General features: G+C 34.4%; 1 protein-coding gene across 3 annotated transcripts; it reads left to right on the top strand.

Moving 5' to 3' along the window:
• The first annotated feature begins 58 nt into the window (after positions 1–58).
• LOC130420280 (sodium- and chloride-dependent GABA transporter 2-like) lies at positions 59–13,237 on the top strand. 3 transcript variants are annotated; one of them, XM_056747452.1, is made up of 19 exons: positions 59–146; positions 382–446; positions 897–1,016; positions 1,624–1,724; positions 2,293–2,543; positions 3,430–3,564; positions 3,678–3,818; positions 4,668–4,776; positions 5,174–5,236; positions 6,143–6,272; positions 6,977–7,111; positions 9,176–9,279; positions 9,392–9,516; positions 10,043–10,155; positions 10,301–10,432; positions 10,572–10,674; positions 11,298–11,404; positions 11,826–11,969; positions 12,505–13,237. In XM_056747452.1, the coding sequence occupies exons 5-19, from the start codon at positions 2,342–2,344 to the stop codon at positions 12,664–12,666; spliced, it is 1,905 nt and encodes a 634-aa protein (XP_056603430.1). In that variant the 5' UTR covers positions 59–146; positions 382–446; positions 897–1,016; positions 1,624–1,724; positions 2,293–2,341; the 3' UTR covers positions 12,667–13,237. The 3 variants fall into 3 exon arrangements, 2 of the variants coding, with proteins under 2 accessions (XP_056603430.1, XP_056603429.1); XM_056747451.1 differs by lacking the exon at positions 1,624–1,724; XR_008906618.1 differs by lacking the exons at positions 1,624–1,724; positions 11,298–11,404 and having other exon boundaries at positions 12,505–12,639.
• The last annotated feature ends 4,375 nt before the right edge of the window (positions 13,238–17,612 follow it).

The raw sequence follows: 17,612 nt of genomic DNA, 5'->3' as shown, positions 1-17,612 counted from the left end.
ATACGTCATGAAAACCCCGCCTCCAGAAACAAAGGGGTCTTGGATTGTTCGAAAACACTTTACCGTCTATCAACGATTTAGAGATTCGTTTTACCCCAAAACGCAGAACAACGCGTAATTCGCCTGGACTATGCCGAGCACTTTATGTGCGTTTGAGTCTCCATCTGTTTCTATATAAATTAACTGACACTCAATTCATCCAGCATTCTTACTATGTATTTGTAAAAGCAAATATTTTAATATCCCCGTCCAAATGTACAATTATTATGTTAGTCAATTTTGGGAAATATGTTTTAAAATAAACGAATTATTTATTTTTTGCTTTTCCCACATACATAAATTGGATACCCTTTCGCATTTTCTTCCATCTTTTTTCAACAGAACAAGTGTGGGCTTGCTCTTCGTCTTTTTACACCGTTTGGAGCAACGCCCATTTATGTAACGGTGTAAGTATTCCAAAATAAACATGAGATTTGTCAGGAGGGTCCTTTTCCCCATTATATAAATGTTAAAAGATTGGTTGCATGAAAATCTTTAGGTAAATGGATTTTAAATGTACTATTTAATGTACTATTAAACGTAGGCTACTATTTTTCATTCCTGCATAATGCATACGTGTTTTAGTCATGTTATATATATGATTTTAGTCCAAGTGACTTTACGGTAAACGAATCATTATTAGAATGGAGTTTGATAATTTATTAATAGGAATCATTATTAGAATGTTCATTGAGCTGTAGCCTAACCCTTTGATATACACAAATAGCTTCACTTCTTACTCATTACTGCATGCCATCATGTTCTTTTATGTATGCCTATTTGTCATTTTGTAACCAGAAAAAAGAACAAGATGTTAATAACATGTTAATCGTTCCACATGACACTCGCTCCATTAGCACTGTGCGCAGAATGCGACACGCCCTCTGCGCTAGTAAACTGCACACATTCAAGCAGAACACTGCAATCCACGTGGACTCTTGGAGCATGTAGACTACTGTACTCTGGGCAGAACTTTGGTAAGTCTCTGTTTTCGTGCAGACTTTTAGAGCTTTTAGAACAATGTACCTATTTAATGGCTTATTGTAACGTACATTAAACTTCCAAAGAAACATTTTCATTTCCCGAACTTTTTAAAGACTATTGGTTATAATGAGATGCACACTTGAATGAGTATCATATGCATGTAAAATGTAGAATTTATCCTCTCCATCGTTTCCTTTCCGTTTTGCACTGTTTGCCTTTTCAGGGACGGTTAATTTTTTTTTCGTATTAATTAATATAACTTTAAAATGTGTCATCTGCTTAATTTATTTATTATTACATGTAGGAATTTATAGTCCGTTAATATTTGACCTGTGTTTCCCTGAAATAACTACTTATTTGTGTGTGTGTGTGTGTGTGTGTGTGTGTGTGTGCGTGCGTTGTATAACCTTAAAGTTTTGCTTATAATCAATATGTATTTCATGTAGGCTACAGCTGCTTTGTAACCTTGAAAATGGGGTAACACTTTATTGTAGGGTGGTACAGAGTACTTAATTAAATACTATGTAGTATCTAGTGTAATATCATGTAACAAAGTGTGCTTACTATATAACTACATTATGCAACAATCTATACTTGTAGGTTCTAAACATGCACATGTAACAGGCAGCTACTGTTACACATGTTATCGGCCAAGCCTGTTACACAGGTACGGATGGAACTGGTTACAAACCTCGTACAATGTAAATATATTAATTGTAAAACATTTAGGCTAAACGTGATGTGAGATGTGATATTTTAACTATGCTGGAATTCTCGTTATAAAACAATTAAATAACGCAAATGAAAGTATGAGAATTGTGGAATGATAAAATGCCACACAAATGCTATTAGTTTCTTTTAATGAATCACTTTTATTTTTAGCCTACCTCTTATTTCTCTGCACAACATGCCTATTTACATGAGGGTGAAATTAAAATGTTGCTTATATAAAGAAATTACAAGCCCTTTATAGGCACTGCATTTATGTCAGAAAAGCATTTAAGTATAGGAAAAGCCTTTACATCTAATGTTTGAATAGTTATTTGATATTTGTACATATACAAGCCTATATATAGTAGTCAGTTATAGTTTATGTTATTTTAGAACTTGTAATGGATTTTTTTCCTGCAAACAAACGCCTTTATTCCAGTTAATATACAAATTTTAATATTGAATAATCTGTATGGGTTCCTCTTCATAAACATTGTAATGTTTGTGTGATATTTAAAATGAATGTATTAATATTGTAATATCATTATCCTTCGTCAGAATGCTAACAGAAAGACAGCAGAAAAGAAAAGAGATATAGAAAAGAAACATGGAAGAGACTAGGCACATTAACGCTGCTGATGGCGCTGCTGTGGAGCCACAGGACCAAAAAGAGTTTACAGATCCCAACCAGCCCGAGGCCAGAGAGAAATGGGCCAATAAGACTGAATTCTTGCTGTCCATGGCTGGAGAGATCATAGGCTTGGGAAATGTGTGGCGCTTCCCCTACCTATGCTACAAAAATGGAGGCGGTAGGTGAAAGTTTGTGGCTAAGGGGTGGTGCATTGGTTAAAAATTTTACTTCTGTGGGAATGAGGAGAGAAAGATGCACATGCCTGGGGGGTTTCGAAACCCCTGCAGTATGAGATGGGTTTGACCTTTTAGAGTCAGCACATCAGAACTGAATCATTTGCTTCATAGCGTCATCAATAGACTACTGTGCTTTTCTGCATCCCCCTTTTGCTATTCACATGCTGATACAGACATATTTCTTGCTTCTCCTTATACTTTTGAGGGGATTCGGGACAAAACCAATGTATGGAGTCCATACTTTTTGATTTTGACACCATGAACCATGCAAAACCTTGAACGTTTTTAAAGAGAAATGTGCTATGATTTTAAAAAGGCAACAAATGGTTAAATGGACAAAAAAAACCTACAAACCAGAGGCATATTTAGAGATTAGAACATCACAGGGAATTGGTAGTAATTCTTTATGACCATGTCTAAAAAACACTCAGAACACTCTAACCTATGTGTAACCCTTTTACAAGCTTTTAACCGTTTTAGAAATGTTTAAAAAACACTCTACACTTCACCAAGTGCATAGGCAACCAGCCACAAGCTATGGAGGCACGATTTCCATATTAAAATAAAACAAAACTTCAAAGATCTTGAGAAACATAACTGAAGTTGAGTAACTCCAAACTTCTCTGATTATGTAAAAGACAATTTAATGAAAAAGTTGCCCTCAAGCTCCCTAACCAAATGTGACATGTCAATGCCTTAAACAGTTTTATTTAATAATAGTTCACTTCTATCGTCTATTGTCTCACTAAAGAATATAATAGCATGCCATGAGCCTTTCAGCCTGAATCAAAGTCAACGACTTACGAACATCTCTTATGGTCTATCTAGGTGTGTTTTTCATTCCTTATTTCATCTTCCTGTTCTTTTGTGGAATCCCAATATTCTTCCTGGAGACTGCGTTGGGTCAGTACACCAGTGAGGGAGGCGTGACCGCTTGGAGAAAAATCTGCCCTTTGTTTGAAGGTCGTGTATGCATTTACGTTGAGACATACATTCATGTTATGTAGACTTCTCATTAAAAATGTCAGCATTAAATAGAGCAATTTCATAAATTAAGGTTGTTTTGTTGTTTGCAGGGGTCGGTGTTGCCTCTCAAGTTATAGTTGTATATCTCAATATATATTACATTGTGGTTCTGGCTTGGGCTCTGTTCTATCTGTTCAACTCTTTCTGGGGTACTCTACCCTGGACTTCCTGCAACAACTATTGGAACACAGGTGTGGCTCAATTTATATGAAGTAATACTTTACAAACTGTATTCATACTAGGATAAACACATTGAATAACTTGTGGTTTGCCTAATGGCACTTACATTAGCGCTTTGACCCTTGACAATATAATTTAATGGTGCTTCTTGAGGCAAGGATTACTATTTCTATTTTTTAAAGCCTCCAGTTGCAAGTATTGAAGGGATAGTTTTACCCGAAAATGAAAATTCTGTCATGAAACTCCCTCTCGAGTTGTTCCAAACCTGTATACATTCTTTATTTGGTAAAACACAGAGAAATGTGCCCCAGACCTGCTGTCCTACATTCTTCAAATTGTCTTCTTTTGTGTTCAAACTATTATAAAGTAATTTTCCTATTATGGTAGTCAATGGTGTACAAGGACTGTTTGGTTATAAGCACTCTTCCAAACTTCCAAATACAGATTTGGGAAAACTCAAAGATGAGTAAACCATGATTTTTAACCGTAATTTTACCTTTAATGTGTGTGACAGGCAATCCCCTATGAAAATAAAACTAGGTTTTAAAGCAGTAATCATGTTTTTCATGTCCAATTGCATGACCATTGTGAGGTGTGCTATTGTAATATATTAGATTTTAAATTTTGTGAGGGCAAAACTATAGAGTAAACTATACAAATCGGTAAACTATAGAGATATTTTGAGACAGTAATATTGGAAAACATTACCATAGTGATTGCATTGCAATGCCTGAGCATTGTTTACATTTTATGTTATCTTGTTTGTTATTTAGTTAGTTAGTTATTCTAAACAATGTTTTTGTTCATTAGTAACCTGAATATGGATTCCTAATAATGCCTTTATCTCTTATAACCAACAGAAAACTGCCAAAATTTAAGTGTTTCATACACAGGTGTGCAGAGATCTCCCACAGACTGGTCTTTCCTCTTCAATGAAACAGAGAAATTTGGCCACAACTACAGCTTGAGGTAATCAAACTTTCCAACATCTGAGAGCAGGAAATAAAAGGACTTGTTTTGTTCTCCCGGATGTTTGGATTGAAAGCTTTAAATGCTTGCAAACATGTTTGTCAAAAGTTCCGCTTTGTATAAACAAAACAGTTTTTGTAATTATTCATTCCTTAGATTTAAAAAAGGTAGGATGAACATGCAGGTGTGTACGACAATATGTTTCTAGTCTTAACTTGAAATCACACAGTTGTCTGTATGATTTGTGTTATATGACAACAGAAAAAGATTTAAGACATAAGGCTTGCTCTTTTGTATAGAGGACTTCTCACAACCCAGAAACGGAAGTTAACAGTTTGTTTGAAAAGGGGGCTGTTAAATACTTCCATTCATACTTTTTTTGTCTTTCTATTTTCAGTGCTCAAAATGGATCTGAATGGCCGCCTATTAAAATAATCTTCCCTGAACAAGATTACTGGTTGTGAGTTGGCTACATATTTTTTTACATTAACATTTTAAATACATAGATTTCATAGCAACAAACAAGTACAGAACAGGTCAGAAATACGAGAAAAAATTAAGAAATATAAAGAATACATTATTGCATATTATTCATTAGACAATAATGATATTTAATAACTGTAAATATATTTATTTGTAGGATTGTAATTGGAGTGTTATGGTCTGAGCAAAATGCAAAATATTAAAAACTTGAACAGTTTCAGTTTTAGAGAGTTAAAGCTGGATCCGTTTCTTTTGTGTCTCTATCGCCATCTTCGCTGGAAAGATAAAATTGCAGGATACATTCTTATCTTCACATGTGTTGAAAATCCTGACCAGACAGCTCACATTATAAATCAATCATTATTTTAAACTTGTGGCTATGGTCAAATCGTGAGAGAGTTTTCAATACTGATTGATTACTTGCTCAATAACTGGATTTGGCTATAGTTTGGGAATATCTTGAGGAACTCTCATAACTTGTTCTTCTGTGACAATGAGCGAAATAACCCCTTCCCCTACAAAGGGTGGGAAAAATGAAAAACGTTCATGTGAACATCTGTGAAACAGAGACCTTTAATGTTTCATCATGCAGACATAATCAATCTGGGCTGAGCCGTGTATAGTCAGAGAACGTGATGAGAAATGCATGTTTATTTTTTCTGCAGTTTTCTAAACTGAAACCCACAAAACTACATCGAGGAAAAGAAACATGTGTTTCTACCATGGGTATATTTGTGTTTGTGGGTTATTTTCTTTGCAGTGGTTATCCTATTCCATATTGTTTTTGACATGCATGTAGCTGAAAAACGAAGTACCATGTGTTGTTTACTATGTATATTGCTTTAGTGAAATGATTGGTATTGTGCTCTGTCTCTATCCTCAGTCATCGCATGTTGCGGGTATCAAACAGTGGTGGGCTGGAGAGCGTGAACGCTGATCTTGCCATGTGTCTTCTGCTGGCTTGGGTCATCTGTTATTTCTGCATCTTTAAAGGGGTCAAGTCCTCAGGCAAGGTCGGCTAACACATCTTCTATAAATCATAATATTTTAATCAAACAGTACTGTGTATAGACATATAACTAAATAGATAAATGCTTATTTTTCAAAAGCTATTTGATGGATAGTATTATTTTAATTAAACTAAATTTTTGGTTTAAATTTATTCAAGTGTATTTTATTGTTTGTAACTGGTGGACACAATTTTATTTTGATGATAAACTATTATAAAGACCAAAGATCTTCTCTAAATTTATTTCAAGTTTACATTGTGTAACAAATGGATTTTACGCATTTTACCTATATGTAGTACCTTAGTTAATATGGGGTCAATAACGGATATGGTGTGCATAATCATTTTAAAAGAATTGTCAAAATGTTCTTAAAGTCATTTGGGGGAGACTGCAGCCTGTCAACTTTCCAAAAATTAGTTTAAAACTACATTTTTTATTTTCTAATTAGAAACATTAAAAAAATAACCCTTCTGACAAAGAAGAGTCTCTTGCAAGTGATTAGAAAAGTAATCTTTGTATTTATGTTGTATCATGCATTTTGGAAAATGTTTGCAACATTTTATTAAAGCACCAAAATAATTTCCACAGATGTAATGACTCCAATAAATAAAAGTGTTGTGGTGGGAATTAAAATCTGCAGGACAGTGACCCTTCAGGACTGGAATTGAACAGACTTGTTTTAAATCGTATACATGTGTGTTTCGCAGGTTGTGTACTTCACAGCTACGTTCCCATACCTAATGCTGTTCATCCTGTTCATTAGAGGTGTAACCCTGCCTGGAGCTTCAACTGGCATTACTTATTACCTTTATCCTGACATCAGTAAACTCTCCAACCCTGACGTAAGTTAAACACAGCTTCGGTTTTCTACCCTTAAAATCCCAAAATTGGATAATTTAAGGTAGCATTTCTATTAAGGGGTACATTAGACTTGCAATAAAACACTTAAACTTTTTTTCGAAATAGAACCAGTTGTGTTTATGTTATTAAACATAGAAATGCCTCCAGTCATGTTTTAATTATAAACCACCACATTCCATCTGCAAGAAGCATCAGCTAAATATCTTTTTAATTTGCTATATGCAATCATGTGCCTCTCACAATATCTATGTGAACATTGCAACAGTATTGCAAGACTGTAAATATTAAATTGCACTGGCTCTGATTTTGAAGGCCAAAGTTTTAGTTTACGAAACCTTTTTAAAAGCAACAGGATCTTTAGTTCTTGGGAGAATTTTTAAAGGTTAAAAAAATTGAGATTTTCTTGGCTTAAAGTGCCTAAACTGTTAATAAAGCCTGACAGGAAAAGATTGGGGGGAAAATCTGATGCTGGGAAGATTTCTTTTGTGTGGTTGTGAAACAAGTATTATCTTGTTGTGAACAGTAGGAGCTTTAGAATCCCTTCTGGAAGTACACATATGCAGCTTTGCAAATATAAAGAATAGGCTATAGAAAACATATCTGTTAGGGCATCCCAATAAACGGCTTTTGTGGAAAACCAAACCATGTCCAAATGATTTCAGTATTTCCCTCCCCCACTTACACACAGGAAGTGTGTATAAATGAACAAAAGAGTGGGGTACCATGTATAAACAGTCTGTGAAAAGTTAATAAACACTTAAGTATTACGAAATAGAACAGGGAGGATGTCAACTCTAACCCTGCTTATAGAAACCAGATGTGCTGTAGTAGAGGCCCTTTCAAGGTGCTGCACTAATAGTGTGCATGGCTGTAAACCGCTGCAAGTAAGACTGTGCTGTTAAAGATTATATTCTACAAAAAAAGAACTGCCCACTAGAGAGTGTTGAAAATTCAGATATTATGCTCAATAAATGGCCTCTCTACAAATGTACTTTATATCTTGGGTTTTCAAACTGTGGGTCGGGACCCACTTGAGGGTTGCACAGTGACATTAGGTAGGTCGTGGAAAGTCACTTAGCTTTTGACTTACACACAAAAATACAGTTTAGTCCAGTTAATGACTGGCAATAACAATAGCTTTGATATTTTACTTTAAATTTCATTTATTCTATTTAGGGAAAATAAAAACTCTTCTAGAGGATGAATGTTTATTTTTTTCCCCATATTTCCATTTAAAAATATTTTGGTGGGTCTCAAGATAGATTATACCTGTCTAGGTGGGTCCTAGAATGAAAACGTTTGGGAATCGCTGCTTTATATAACGGTTAGAATTGGTCCACAATTTCGTCTTTTAAACCATTGTAAAATTACAAAAACATATAGCTGACTGTTTAAAACACTTGTGGTTGCTGGAATCTCCAGCCCATATGTGCAAGAATACAAAAACACCTTCATGAAATAGTTTTTCATGAATTTTGGGGGGGAATGGTTCAATAACTTATTTTTTAAATGTCCATTGGTGCAAAGCCGCTGTACAGAAATCATTTTAACGCAGAGAAAACAAAACATAGGAAAGTCATATAAAGAATAGAAAAAGATTCAAAAACACAATAAAATGATTAATGTATTCGTTAATGTGCTATAATAAATATGGTTTGAATCAGGCATCTTGTCTAAACACAATTGTCAGTGCTAGCAGTATGTCATGTGACATCATGTTCTTACACTATACATAAAAGAAAAATGAATAGCAGTAATAATATTGACTTTATTATTATTATTATTTTGTAGCAATATCAGGCAAGTGTGTTCACTGAAAAAACTATTTTATATTTATCACAGCTTTGTATTAATATATATACATTTGCAATTATCATGTTAACACTAAACAAACTATATGTACTACAATTATATAATATAATATAAACATATGTAGATTAAATTTTCTTAATGCAAAATGTATTTCTTTTGATTCTAAAGCAGAATATGACTAACATATGTTTCAGGAGATAAAAAATTCTGATTCAGATTTTCTTTTTTTGCAGGTTTGGCGTGATGCAGGTACTCAGGTGTTTTTCTCGTACGCCGTATGTCAAGGAGTCCTCACAGCGCTGGGCAGTTACAACAGATACAACAATAACTGCTACAAGTCTGTAAAATTCTGTGTTAATTTTAAACATCAAACCTGCCTCACTTTCTAATGTGGCAGATATCAGTAGTTTGTCATTTATCATTGTATATTTGTATCCTGCATTGCACAGGGATTGTATAGCACTCTGCGTGCTGAACAGCTCAACCAGCATCTTTGCAGGGTTTGTGGTCTTCTCTATCCTAGGGTTCATGTCCGAACAGCTTGGTTTACCCATGGAGGATATTGTATCATCAGGTAGATAACATAACTAATATATAAATATACAATTTTTATATTAATCGTATATTAAACTATATTAATAGTTTTTATGTTATATACTACAAATTGCAGCATTATATGTCATGTCATTATTGAGTTGGGACAGTCGTAGTTACATGCTATCCTGCTTTCAACCACAAGGGAGCATCTTAATCCAACACTTGTGATTGGTTTAGGTTCTGATTTGTCAGCAATGAACCAAGGAAGCAGAAGAACGCCATATATTAAAAATGGCTAAAGGGTGTTGTTAGATATATTCACATTGTTTCTTTAAAATTATAATTTGATGTTTATTTATGTTGTGTTATTTATATTTCACATGACGATGTAGTTAATAGGTTTGTAATTGGGCTCTGTGGGTACAGCAAAATCATTTTTTTAAATAACTGACATTTTTCGGAAGAACATTTTAGAATTTGTATTTGAATGTGTTTATATATATACATATATATATATATATATATATATATGTATAATATAACTTTAAAAAATTGTCTTGCAGGTCCTGGATTAGCTTTTATAGCATATCCCAGAGCTCTGTCTCTGTTACCTGGACCCCAGTTCTGGTCATTTCTGTTCTTTCTTATGATACTTTTGCTGGGTCTTGATAGCCAGGTAGAGTTTGTCTATATCTTTATAATCGTGAACTTACATATATATGTATTATGTATTTACACATTAACCTTCAAGTGTAATATTTTAATAATGACTTAATAGTATTCAATAAATGTGTGTGGTTTGTGGTTTCTGTGCGTTTCAGTTTGTGTGTGTGGAGAGTTTAGCCACAGCCCTCACTGATCTGTTTCCTGGACATTTACGCAAACGACGTGAGCTTTTAGTGTTAGTCATCGCTGTTGTGTGCTTCTTACTGGGCCTTCCATTCATCACAAAGGTAAAGATGGATGGATGGATGAATGTACAGACTTTACACAATCTGATGGATTGGTGCAACAATGCACGTATGAATGGGTGTGGCTGATGGATGCATGAGAGTGTATGTAGCTTTATATTTCCTGGATTATGTTTTATAGGGAGGAATTCATCTGTTCAATGTGATGGACACCTATGGCCCCAGTGGAACCAACTTGCTCTTTATCGCCTGCTTTGAGAGTGTTGTTGTCGCATGGGTCTATGGTGAGATACAACAACCTGTTCTTCTGAATGTGATATAGATATGTTTGCTATAAAATCAACATAAAATCTGTTAATGTTTCTGATTTTATAGTGTTATGAATGATTCAATGCACATCTTTCTAAACATCCAAATAATTCTTGATAAAAAAGTCTATTTTTAATACGTTTATTTAGTTATGTACACAAGACACATTTTTTTTTATAACCAGACCATTCATTGCACATCATTGCACATCAATAACCATTGACCACAACCCTTTCATATCCAAGTCATGCCCATTACATTATAATAATTAATTTCAATATAGATTAGAATTGGTTGTGTCATTTCATTTCATGTTATATTATTAGTACATTTTATTAAGTGGTTCCACACTGTACATTAAATACTTTTGATCACATGCATATTCTTTAACTAATTAGATTTAATTTATCTGTGCCATCTTTCTTATTCAGTATTTTGTCTAAGACAACACGCTTGAGTTTAAAATAGGAAAGCAAGACACAAAAATGAGACTAGTTCTGGGTCAATTACGCAATGATTACAATATAGATCTTATTCTTAAAATAGGAAAACGTAAACTAGAACTAAATAAACAACACTTTAAATGACTGGCTTGCAGGTGCAAATCGTTTCAATGACAACGTTGAGGATATGATAGGATATGCACCATTAGGAAAAGGTGTGCTGAAGTACTGCTGGCTCTTCATTACTCCTTTCATTTGTGGCGTGAGTTCAAATAGTTTCTGTCTTTTTCCTCTCTGTTCTGCTCATGTTCTTATTTATCATCCCAGAATACTCACGATTTGACATTGCTTTATTATTGCTTATATTTGCCCATACAGTACGCATGCCTCCATTCATCAAATCATCAACAATCTCTGTTTTTTGTGTTTCCTTCTTTTAGTGTATTTGTAACTTTGATCTCTTTTACATTTTTGCAAGCTTGCACAGAACGTGTTTCATGTCATTGTGGCTGTTTGGAATATGTTTCTTTCTATATTATTTTAAAATGTATACCAGCATACAAAGCGAACCTCAGCAATGATAAAAAAATAAATGGTCAATCAAATTGAATTACTCAAATAAAAGTGGATCAAAATAATATTCATGTACGAGAATTATGATGCAGAACCTATTTTGTCTTCAGGCCACCCTGCTATATAACCTGCTGGGTAGTAGAAATGTGTCCTCTGATGAATTTGTGCCCGACTGGACTTACAAAATCGCACCTCTTTTCACGCTGATTCCTATGATCTGCATTCCAGTGTTTGCGCTCATATCCATACGAAAGGTGAGAATCGATTCAAAATATATTCAATAAATTCTTCAGTCCTTCCTTCCTTCTGAATGTCCTATCAAACTTATTTTATCAAATGTATTTCCTTCACTGTAGAATCAAAACATATAATAAAAAAACACAATATGCTCTCATGATTTTTGTCATTACAATTGGAGAATATTAAACTTCTTACATCACAAGATTTTAAGCTATATATATATATATATATATATATATATGACAATGTGATTTGTTAAACTCATTTCAAAACGATCAATAGTGTAGAGAAGTTCTTTGGCATGGAAATGTGCCACAACAATTGTGGTCATCAGCATACATCATTACTCATTCTCATTGTCTTTAAGGGATTATGCGTTGTTATTACAGTAGTAATCTATTTAACATAAATTTAAAATCAAATTGATTTAAATGGATATTTTAACAATGTTGACTGTTTTCAAAGCCGTAGAAAAACAGTTTTAAGATTTTATGCATTTTCCGTGAATGTTCCATTATGCATCTTGGTTTAACTTTTCCATCTTCTCAGGGTCGTGGCATCATCACTCCCTCTAGTGACCTAAAGCAGATCCGACCGAACAGTCCACGTCTTACAATTTTTAATCGAGTTATCATTAAACCACAATTATCCCCGATCAATCAGGAAGATGTAGAAGAAAAAGCCACAGTAGACTTCACGAGTGGAGTTTGAGGATGCACCATTGTGCAGGAAATTATACTGTATGACTTTCTTTGCTTTTATATCAGATCTCATACACAGTAAAATGTGCATTTATTACCTTTACAAATTTTATTTGTATTTTTTTACTAAACAGGACATTTAAAGGACTTTTTCTGGCCCTTCATTTTTGGGTCAGGTTTAGTTATTCATATAATAATATTTTTTACTTAAAATCATGAGGCATCTGTAGAACATTTTACATTGTATTATCTTGTTTGTTATAGATTGAATGTTAAGTAGGGCTTTGCTGAAAGCTCAGCTGATTAGCAAGTTAGCATTCATTGACAATGTGTTATACTTGAAGTATACTTGAACATGAATTGAAACTGTTCAATACATATTTTTATACGTATTTCTACACAATATTCTCAGGATAAACTGGAGCTAAGTGAAATGAGGCAATTTATGTAATTAAATATATAACATTACGATTATTTGAAACTGTGTATTATTGAAAGCATTATAAAAGTAAACAGCTTAAATAAACAAAACTTGAAAGATATTGTGAAAATATACTTGTTCTGAGGCTTAGTATTAGAAAACTGGATACCAAAAATGTATTTGGAAAATCTGTTACGGTTGTTCCAAAATAAATATATTTATGGAGTACCCTGCATTTTTCAACTATTTTCATATACATTACCTATGTTTGAGATATTATAAGTCATTTTAATTATTTTGCCTTCTGTTTTTTTTGGTGCCTGGTACCGTGATATATAAGATGTAATCCTCTTTTCCTTCCTATTGCATCATTCAAACATGTTGATATTCTGCATACCTGGAAGGTAAATATTTGTTTGTTTTATGTAGACAACTTTACAAATGATTTGCCATACATTTTTTTAAATATCTGTTCTTTGTCATTATAGTGCTTTTATTTTCTTTGCTAGTTTACACATTATTATTCACTAGATAATTCTGATCCTGGATTGGTGCTAAAGATTACCAACTTTTCGTAAACAGTAATATGGACAAACAAACCCTTTTCTTTCAATTGTAAACTCAGTCTCTCATCCATGTAATTTGCAGGGACATTCAATTACTGGGACATTTTTTGTCATGACCTTAGGGTCTTTTAATTGACTGTCATAGCACAATGGGTGGATTTAAGGGAGTGGTTTACTCCGAGAGGCCACGAAAGAGTATCTCAGAGGGCGTGGTAGGTTTCCCCTGAACAAATTACACTGTAAGGGGGTCTTATAAGGGTAAAACAGGTCTTCATGGCAATACGTTGACACGTTTGTGTAATTTTGGGTTATAATTCAGAGTTGAGATTTTACAGCATTTATTGATAGAGTTAACCTGTAGATCACGGTTTAATGAGGTTCATTTGTGAACCTTTTAGGACTATGTTCAGAATATGCATATCCAAAACAACACCAACTACAAACATACATGAAAATTCTGTTGTGAATTGCCTTGTGTTTTTAAATTTTGCATGACTAACATAAGGTGTCATGGTGACTGGTCCTATTTTGCTGCAAAATAGTTTTTTCCCCACAAAAATCTAAGCTTGAACTGAAATTAAAATGGCAGTTATTATAGCATAATTATAATTACATAAACACAACATCAGCTCTTATGGGCTACTTTTGGGAATTTGTTAAAGCGTCTATCAAGGCGAACCTTTATTACACATGTAAGGCCATAGAAGAGCAAATTTGATATATAGGTCAAATTCAAGCTGGGACTCTTAAACCCCTCACCGATTATAAACTTAATTTCAAATTATTTTAAATGACCATCTATGAATATACTGTATTACAAAAAGTGACTAATGTATCGTCTTTGCTGCCTGATGATCACCTTGTGCCTAGAGTATGACATTTTAGCTTAAAGGGTTCATTGGATGGCTAAAACGAATATTATCTTATGTTTTTGATGTAATGCATTACACAATTTAAGTTTCAAAAACGCTGCATTTTCTCCTCTAGGCCCCGCCTGAAAAGCGCAGATTTTTTACAAAGCTCATCGCTCTGAAAAGCGAGGTGTATTATGATTGGCCAGTTAACCAGTGCGTAGTGACTGGTCGTATACTGCAAGCATGTGACAGAAATGTAACACCTCTACCATATTTGGAACATCAAGTTCCAAAGCAATTGTACTGACAAGTACGCCCACCTTACTTGCGTGACCATTTGGCCGGTCTTAGTCAAATCATACCAAGAACTGACGTAGATTTGTGGGGGTGTGGTTATACATGTGGTGTTTCAGGCAGGTCTGTGAGAGCATTTGATTTTAGATTGAATGCATCTTTTGTTCCGACACTAAGTTTATGCAATTTTGTGAAATACATGCATGGGCAAAACACCAATGACAAAGAAAAACACATAATAGCGCCATATGACCCCTTTAACAACTGATCTCTCTAAAACCCCGTAATCTGTACACCTAATGCAATTTGTATGACCTATAGTGTGCAGTGAAGAGGGATTCAGTTTATTTAATGATACACTTGGGGGCACAATCCTCTTTCCACAAATGGGCAATTTTCTACAAGATACTTGAGCTGAAAATATGGCAAGAAATTGAAATTAATGCGTCTCTTGGGAGGAACGCTTTGCTGAATGTGCAAAATTGCTGCTGTGACTACAAAAAAATGACAAAAATGTCCTTTTAACATCTTGAACCATCCCCTTTGTCTCCCACATAAGTGCAAATACACACATCCTTTCTTTCTCAGTGACGGGCAGCAATTAGATTTGTGTTCTGTTTGGGCCTTTCCCTGTTAATGTGATGTAGAAGAGACTTGGCTTTGAAAAAAGAGTGATCTTCCAATTTATAGTGTAGTATGCTTCTAAAGGTCCAGAGTGACAGCTAGTGGTGAGGTTGCGTATTGCAACCAACAGCTCACTCCACCCACATGAGATGCTGCCTTCAAATTTGACATCTTGCAAGGCTGCGCAAATCTATGTAAATGTTTTAGTGTTGACCTGTTGAGTGTCTTCAAAAACTAGCTATAAAAGAATCGTAATTTGTAACTGAACATTAAATGTGAAAATTGCTCATTTTGTGGCTAAAAAGCTACTTCTTTAAATACCCATCACTTTTGAAAATAAAGAAAAGCCCACATTTCCATTAGGTGGTTTGTGGGTCAATCTGCTAAACTAGATATAAGCGAACTAGCAATATCATAAGCATGGTGGGAAGCGTTTACAAACTTTTGGAATGTCCAAAGCAGCAAGTTAACTTTGTAATCTCTTTGTGTCGTCACCCTGGGCCGCACAGGTTCATTGTGAAAGTGTAATTAGCCTCTATTGATTTGAGGCCAGCATACAACGAATGATGAAGACCAACTCTGACAACTCCAATTCTGTTCCTGTCACTTAACGATTGCAGACAATAACGAACCTAATACAAATAACCTCTGCTTTTCTGACATTGAAAGTGCATTAAAAATACAGTTTTCGTAGGCTTATTGCTCCCAAGACAAATGAAACCATTTCCTTCATGCCCAGTTCTGAATGAATAACCTTTTCAATTTACATGGCCATAGTTTTGGCTATGTATATAAATATTCAAGAAGGAATACATTTATGCAACCCCACTCATGATTGTCCTTGTCTTCATCAGAGTCCCACCATATGCAAGCCAGAAGTGACTTTTTAACCCAGCCCATTTTTATATGATACAGTCATTATCATAACTGCTGGGAAACCATGAAAATGTTTCAACAGACTTATTAAAACTATAATTATTAACATATTGTCATGAACTTGCCCTGACATGTTAGAATTCCCTAGTGAAGCTGACTTAAAAAAAATTTTTTTATCAATACATGCTTTGTTCTAAACGCATATATTCAGGACATGCAGCTCTTTTACAATGTTGTAAAGCATGGATTATTACATTTTCTTATTTTAGTGATTAAACTAAATATTCATTATGCCATTGACTAAATGATGAAAAAGTCATTAAACAATGGATTTTTTAGGCCTCCAAAAATGTCTACATCCAAGTGGACATACGATTTGCCAAGCGAGTGATTGTTGAGAACTGTTCTCTACACAACATGTTCCTGGTTGGTATCCAAATGATTACTCATAGCAGAGGTGAGTCTGTGAAGTTGATATCTGCTATAATGAGAGCTGTCCAGTACTCACAACAGGAGACGTGAAATTTCAAAATGTTTTTGGAACATTAGTAACATAGAACTGAAGCTGCAACGAGTGAACATTCTTATTATCCATTCATGCTTTTGAAAGAAAATGTGTAATAAACACATATAAGTGGTGCATTCATACTGTACTTGGTCATATAATATAAGAGTCTGGTAATTCCTGAATGATAGACTCTATCTTTGCCACGTACATCCTTAAAAAAAAGATGCCTCAAATGGTTCTTCGATGACATAGAAGAACCTATTGGTTCCATTCCATTTCATAAAAGATTTTTGTGGCGATAAAAGACGGTTCTTTAAAGAGCCTTTGACTGAATGGTTCTTTGTGGAACCAAAAATGGTTCTTCTATGGCATCGCTGTGAAGAACCTTTTAAGCGCCTTGTACCATATTCACTATTTATCAACTAACTTTCTATTATAAGCTAATTTTGGCATGTCTTTAACACGCATCATTTTGAATGACACTATTCACATAGTGAAGTCAAATACTCCATGTAATGTCACCTCGCTAACCTTGAAAACATATACCGTTTAGGTATAAACGTTGAGGCTATTACTGAAAAATTCATGCCTTTGGTGTCATTTCGGGAGACGTCATGCAGTCTGTATTTTAGGCAGCGTGCCAGCTTCATTTTTAAATCGTAACAAGCCCCTTCAGTGGAACGGAGAGCTCTTCTAAAGGGGATATCCCATGGCAACCAAACTGGCATAGAATGGTTGCACACACAACCATATCCTGACACACACCCAATAAACACTAACAGAATGCACACTCTCAATACTGGGGCACTGCGA

Source organism: Triplophysa dalaica, chromosome 5 (assembly GCF_015846415.1).
Source record: "Triplophysa dalaica isolate WHDGS20190420 chromosome 5, ASM1584641v1, whole genome shotgun sequence".
Classification (NCBI taxonomy): Eukaryota; Metazoa; Chordata; class Actinopteri; order Cypriniformes; family Nemacheilidae; genus Triplophysa; species Triplophysa dalaica.
This window is presented reverse-complemented; position numbering and strand designations above follow the sequence as displayed.